Below are 7,500 nucleotides of genomic sequence, written 5' to 3' on the forward strand. Positions count from 1 at the left end.
AAATAAATCCTGCGGGTGTGTATGAAGAGATTAACGTACATGATGCATCCCATGGCCCAGATGTCAGCGTGGTAAGAGTGGCCCAGTTTGTTTAGCACTTCTGGGGCGATGTAGTTGGGCGTCCCACAGATGGTGCTGAAAGGAGTGGAAAATTAACATCATTATTATTATTATTATTATTATTATTATTAGCAGCAGCAGCATTATCACATTTTTTTATTTACCTGTACACATACCTATCTTCCTATCATCTTATCCTGCTCGCCTACCAATCTGTCTTACTACCTACCCACCCACTTACCTGGTTACCTGTCTATATACCTACCTACCCACCTATCAACCTATTTTACTACCTGCCCACCCACCTAAGATATCTAACTACCCACCTACCTACATCGCCACCTTCCCACCTACCTAAGTTACCTACCCACCTTCCTATCTGCCCATTTACTTATCCAGCTACCTACCTGCCTAGGTATTTGCCTTCGTACCAACCTACCTATCCATCCACATACCCATCTTTCCATCTAACTTACCTACCCTATCCATCTATTCACCTACTGATCTACCGCCAATGTACCCACCTACTCACTCAGCTATCTATCTACCAACCAACTTACCCATCTACCCACCTACCCCTCACCCACCCATCTATCCACCCATCTACTCATTTACCCAACCACCTACCTTCCCATCTACCCACCCACCTAACCACCCATCTACCCATCCACTCACCTGCCTATCTACCCATCCACCCACCTTCCTATCTACCCATCCACTCACCTGCCTATCTACCCACCCACCCACCCACCTTTGTGCCAAGGGTGAGTTAAGGATTGTAAGAGGGGTCGTTTCCGCTCTGTAAATATTCCCAGATCAGAAAGTCCACAGGAGATGGATGACATTGAAACAAATAAGTAAACGTACACCATCTGTTCATCTATCTATGTATCTATCCATCCATCTACTTACCTATCTACCTATCTGTCTATCTGTGTGTCAGTCTACCTGCACATCTATCCATCTGTTTCTTTCAGGACACGTGCAGGAAAACAAAAATAGTCCCAGAGACATGCAGTTTTATACAGTGGATCATCTCCTATCAAATGTATACAAAGAAAGTAACTCTATCCGTGTGATATAGAAGACTAACACCCGTACATACGCTACGCTGCTGATATGATGCTGATGGATGAACCCTGACAGACCTGATAGCTGTGTGATGATGGCTTTACGGGGGGGATAATGGCTATGGTCCCACAGTTCAAGAGCGCTCTCTCAAATTTTGCTTTTAACTGCATGGATATATAAATTTCACTTATATCTGAACTGCTCCAAGTGCTATATAATTCGTAAGTCATCAGACTGAGGCCAATAATCTGGGTGGAATAAGGGCTGCGCAGCACATCTTACACACGGTTTATTTTACATATTACACTTTAACATTCTCTCGCACGCTGTCTAAACCACTTTAACATCAACATAATTTGCATCAGTAACATACACGAGGATATTGACGTGTACTGTGCGGAAGAAATCGCCAAGAAAGAGAGGTTACAAAATATCCAAAGCCACTCAGAAACCGCCCCCAGATTTCCGAGAGACCCTTATATTCCTTATGTAGACCGGATACTCACACATTCCTATTATCATCCACGCGGGTAGCCAGGCCGAAGTCTCCAATCTTCATTTGCATGTCTTCAGTAAGGAACATATTGCCCAGCTTGAGGTCTCTGTGTATAACCTGCTGTTGGTGCACGTACGCCACGCCCTCCGCCAGCTGCCGCATGTAGTACCGCACCTCGGCCTCCGTCAGGGTACGCCGGTGCTTCAACACGTGCACCAGGCTCTGTGTGGAAGAAAATAAACCTTAATATTGGTGCTCGAGAAACCAAACAACCTACCCCACTCAGCCATCAGTCTGTCTCCCATCCTCCACCCAGCAACCAAACGTACTCTTCCACTCGGCTCTCAATTAGCTGTGCTCCATTATACTCGTTTTTTTTTTATCTGACGGAACTGGGCCACTCAAAAAAAAAAAAAAAAATCGTGGTTGCATGGAATTATATGAACCTTACTTGTAGGAGAGGAATGAGTCTCCTTGGTCACAAGTCATATTCACTCTCCTGTCTGACTACTCTTGGCCATCAATTGAGCTTAAAAGGGGTTACGGATCTTTGTCATATGAAAATAAACTCGTTATAAATACAGTATATGGATAACTAATATACCGTTCTGTATAACAATCACAGTCTTGTGGAGGGTATGGTACAGTATATAAGATGATGCTTTTGAGTATGGAACACAATATAAGACGATGTTTTAGAGGATGGAACAATATATAAGATGATGCAGAGTATGGTACAGTATAAGAGATGATGCTGTACAGTATGGTACAGTATATAAAATGATGCTGTTCCGCCTCTTCTCTTTATATAAACTAAAGCAGAACTCTCTTTAGTATAACCTTGCTCCTCTGACCCAACCCCATGTCCTCGTCTTTATAACCTAGCCTTATCTTTAAAAACCTAGCCTCATCTTTAAAAACCTAACCTCATCTTAGAAACCTTGCCTCATCTTTAAAAACCTAACCTCAACTTTAAAAACCTAGCGTCATCTTTAAAAACCTAGCGTCATCTTTAAAAACCTAGCGTCATCTTTAAAAACCTAGCGTCATCTTTAAAAACAAGCATCATCTTTACGAAACCTAGCATCATCTTTACAAAACCTAGCCTCATCTTAGAAACCTAGCCTCATCTTAGAAACCCAGCCTTGCCTTAGAAACCCAGCCTCATCAACACCTTCTAACCGAGGACTTGCTTTCTGCTCCACACGATTTCCAGGATAATCCCTTTAGCCCTACGACGATTTGGGGGGGTCTTGCTATGGGCAGACTGTTTTATATAAATTAAGATTTTAAATTTGAGGGGTCTGATATGGCCGTAAACACCCTTTTTCCTGTGAGTCTGTCCCTAAGCTTGAAAGAATCGTCCCTAAGCAGCAAGAATAAAGTGAAAAAGTGTCACTCGATTGAAGGGGTAATGGAAGACGTCTAACGATGAAGGCGTTAAACATGGGCGTAGATTCTGGGAAGAGGGGGAGGATGGGGGTATAATCATACTCCTTCCTGCAACTGGGTCTGGGGGGGATGTCTTATGTAATCACCCCCTCCCCCCCAACAACATTCAGGAACTCCAGACGATTTGCACAGTTAAATCTACTGTTACCAGCAATATACACTCCTTACGATAGCGAAGCACTTATTTAAAAACAGAAATAGTGTAACTGTAGAAAATATCAGAAAATATATGTTGACCTAGCGTAACATGTTCATCTTATAAAACGTGCGCGTGTGACGATGCAGTGGTGCCATATTTGGATACAAGCGATGAACTGTGGTACTACTATTCATGTCCTTGTGCTACCAAATTGGACTTTTCGCCTACCTTAACGTTTTATAAATGCACCTGTATCGGTTCGCTTCCCTCGGCAGTGGCCCTCTCTTCTCCCCACATCTAAGTACTCATTAGTGCGCGTCCACACGTGTGCTCGAACATGTGCTGGCAACATGTAAGCAACACAATAATGAACACGATGCAAACATGCTGGGAACAGCAGCGTCCAGATCATGTTGGCAACATCATGATGAAGTCTCAGCTGCCTGATATGGACATACTTATCCCATCGCCCCTGCCGCCAGTGTTCCAAGCCGCACTGAAACATGTTTGCATACATCTATCCAAATACTCCTGCAAACATGTCTCCGAACATGTTGCCTGCCGTGTCGCCAACATATGTTCGAGAGTACGTGTGGACGCGCACTTAGACTCTCAAGTGACCCCCCCCCCCTCGGGAATCAGAATAAATCAACGCCAATGGGGTTAGGGAAGTCCTCAGAAGCCTTATATAACTCTCACAATTCGAAATCTCTCACACGCTGAAGAATAATCATGTAGCAGAACTAAGAATAATATAGAGAAGACCCCTTTGTACCAGACACGTAGAGTAATAATCACCCTAACCTACACTAACAGTCTTAAACTTCCTCAAACCCTGAAACCCTAATCTCCCGTGAACTACCCTAATTCCTGCCTTCCTAATCAACTTAATCCTGACGACCACCCCTCTTATCAGCACACTAACAAACCATAACAACCGCCAAGGACAGACCAGCTAGCCCTTGACGTTACAAAGACCTCCCAGTCAACATGGCCACCACAACAACATGCAAGGTTTTCAGCTGGGTTTTGTGGCGGGGATAATCGGTCTGCGTGCTTTTGTTGTGTAGATGTAACTGTAATTGTAACAGACTCTAATGTCCACTGCATGATCTGACCTTCTCTTCGGTGGGAGAGTGATGGCTTGTATTAACCCTTCTCCATACTAGGTATCAATGGGAAAGGGGTGTTTATAGGGAGAGTGATACATGTGAAAGGTGTGTGTGTGTGTGTGTGTGTGTGTGTGTGTGTGTGTGTGTGTGTGTGTGTGTGTGTGTGTGTGTGTGTGTGTGTGTGTGTGTGTGTGTGTGTGTGTGTGTGTGTGTGTGTGTGTGTGTGTGTGTGTGTGTGTGTGTGTGTGTGTGTGTGTGTGTGTGTGTGTGTGTGTGTGTGTGTGTGTGTGTGTGTGTGTGTGTGTGTGTGTGTGTGTGTGTGTGTGTGTGTGTGTGTGTGTGTGTGTGTGTGTGTGTGTGTGTGTGTGTGTGTGTGTGTGTGTGTGTGTGTGTGTGTGTGTGTGTGTGTGTGTGTGTGTGTGTGTGTGTGTGTGTGTGTGTGTGTGTGTGTGTGTGTGTGTGTGTGTGTGTGTGTGTGTGTGTGTGTGTGTGTGTGTGTGTGTGTGTGTGTGTGTGTGTGTGTGTGTGTGTGTGTGTGTGTGTGTGTGTGTGTGTGTGTGTGTGTGTGTGTGTGTGTGTGTGTGTGTGTGTGTGTGTGTGTGTGTGTGTGTGTGTGTGTGTGTGTGTGTGTGTGTGTGTGTGTGTGTGTGTGTGTGTGTGTGTGTGTGTGTGTGTGTGTGTGTGTGTGTGTGTGTGTGTGTGTGTGTGTGTGTGTGTGTGTGTGTGTGTGTGTGTGTGTGTGTGTGTGTGTGTGTGTGTGTGTGTGTGTGTGTGTGTGTGTGTGTGTGTGTGTCAAGAGTCTGTATATACGAACGCTAGGACCGCCTGGGTGAAGAGAAATACAAGTATATAAAAGGGCACACTACCAACAGTCACCTTAATATGTCCATCACGACTTTTTTCCCCCCCGAACCTTACGCCAGGGGTACACGCAGCTCGACAGCCTAGCACGGTGCCAATACATCCCTCTGTGGCGAACTGCTGGCTAGTACCGCTGCAGTAATTCTTAGGAGGCGCAATACGTATGCCATAAATAGTGTTTCTGAAAATCTGTTATGAAGTGATAAAAAAAAAAAAAAAAAAAACACTCTTCCCTCAAAACATAAACTATCTGTATCTTCAACTGAATCGGCTGACTCTACAACGTCTCTGATGGTGCTTGCATATACATAATTTCTGTTTATCCCTATCAAAACTTCCTTTTAAGCCACAACAAATGAAGCGTGAAACTGGAAACACAAGGAGAGTGGCGAGCCCAGTGACAGCCGAAACAACCAAATCCAGTGGCGGGAAGTAACCACATTCGGTTCGGCCGCCCGCCCTCACGCACACTCAATTAGCTAAAAGCCTCAGTTATTACGCTAATATTCCAATTACGCCTCATGAGAACACACACACACACACACACACACACACACGATAATAACTCCACCTGCAGACATACACACACGCAGCCATGACTAATAACGGGACGGCATTCTTGCAACACGGAAGCGCCAGCTTAATATCATAAAAGCCATTATAATTCCGGAGCTCATGAAAGAGTTTTGAATTTTGCTTTTGTATTTTTATGCCGCATTTTTGCAGCGACTATGACAGGTATTCAGGATTTCATGTGGGAATATAAATACATTAATGCCTTCACTGCTACAGATGCATATACAGTACAGTTGGTATTATATTTTCAGTAGCAAGATAGATTTATTACAGTAGTTAAAAAAAATTAAAGAACCAAAATTTTATAAAACCCTTCCGTTGCCACTGACGCATTTAAGGCTCTTTTCATTTATTATTTTCGCTCATGCCAGATGGTTGTAATCAGCTGAGGGAAGCATTTAGCAGTAATATATATATATATATATATATATATATATATATATATATATATATATATATATATATATATATATATATATGTAATAGACCAGTAATTACGCGAAACGTGAGACAATCCCATCTACTCACATCGAAACCCGAGGGAAAAGGAAAGGGCGAATGAACTAGTGAGAATAAGAGCGAGTGAAAATGAGATGCGGAAAGAAGACAAAGACAGAGAAAACCAGCGAGTGAAAGCAAGAGTGGAACACACAAGGAGAAAGGCAGAGAGTAATTGAGAGTACGAGTGAAGAAAATGAGACAAAGAGAACAAGACAGAGAGTGAGAAACACAGAGTGAGAGCAAGAGTGGAGAAATGAGAGACAAAGAGAGCAAGAGACAGAGAGAGCAAGAGACAGAGTGAGCTGGTGAGAGAAAAAGCGAGTGGAGATTACGAATGTGTCCTGGAAAATAGTACGGGGAGGAGATTTGTCAGAGGAGGAGAGAATCACTGTCTGGGTCGGAGACATTGGCTGGGGAGGAGAGAGATCTGAGGGAGGGAGATTTAGAGAAGGCTGGAGGGGAAAATGTATATCTGGGGTAAAGATAACTCATTTCTCTGGGGTAGGGGTGGTGGTAGTTGTGGTAGGGAGGGTGGTAGTTGTGGTAGTGGTACTCGTGGCTGTTCTAGCTGTGGAAGAAAATATTATAGCTGTCATAGAGATCTGTGGTAGTTGTGGTAGTGATGGTGGTCGTTGTGGTAGTTGTGGCAGTGATGGTGGTCGTCGTGGTAGTTGTGGCAATGATGATAGTCGTCGTGGCCGTGTAGTAATTGTGGTAGAAGGTTGCTCAATGTCCCTCCCAAACTAACTTCCTAGGAGTGGCAGGAATATTATGAAGGGAAAATATTAAAACCAAAGGCGTCTTGTAAGGATGATATTTGAAGAGAGAAAAATAAAGGAAACCAAAGGCGTCTTGAAATAGTGGCAGCATCGTCCACTAAAATCTTCATCTTAAGACAGACACGTACAAACTAAGGGGTTAAATAATGACTATGGCCCGTATTCTCGCCTCTTCAGAAACTCCCTAGCACCTCTTCCTTAGCGATTTATTTTGCTCATTACACTTAACTGTCCCCTTCTGTGTTACATACATCCTTCTAATATCGCCATACCATGCATAAATAACCAACAAGAAAGATATTTGCCAGCCATATCCAAAAATAAATCGTTAAGGAAAAGGTGTTAGGGAGCTTCCATATATACTAATCCTCTTCTTCTCCATTGCGGGTCTCTCGTGTGCTGAAGGGACGGCTCAGTAAACGCCATCAGTGTCTTCCCGGCATCATCTCGTTT

The 7,500-nt window shown here is 43.8% G+C and overlaps 1 protein-coding gene across 1 annotated transcript in view; it reads right to left on the reverse strand.

The window, feature by feature from the left end:
- Positions 1 to 7,500, reverse strand: part of LOC145400940 (serine/threonine-protein kinase PLK1-like) — a 212,920-nt gene that overhangs the window by 7,336 nt on the left and 198,084 nt on the right. Inside the window, exons 4-5 of the mRNA XM_080273305.1 lie at positions 1,638 to 1,849; positions 40 to 135 (exon numbers count right to left, since the gene is read on the reverse strand). Of these exons, the coding sequence (XP_080129431.1) occupies positions 40 to 135; positions 1,638 to 1,849 (308 nt within the window). The remainder of the gene's footprint in view (positions 1 to 39; positions 136 to 1,637; positions 1,850 to 7,500) is intronic.

The sequence above is a fragment of the Coenobita brevimanus genome, chromosome 54, assembly GCF_032717465.1.
Source record: "Coenobita brevimanus isolate Jiangsu-jjx chromosome 54, ASM3271746v2, whole genome shotgun sequence".
Taxonomy (NCBI): Eukaryota; Metazoa; Arthropoda; class Malacostraca; order Decapoda; family Coenobitidae; genus Coenobita; species Coenobita brevimanus.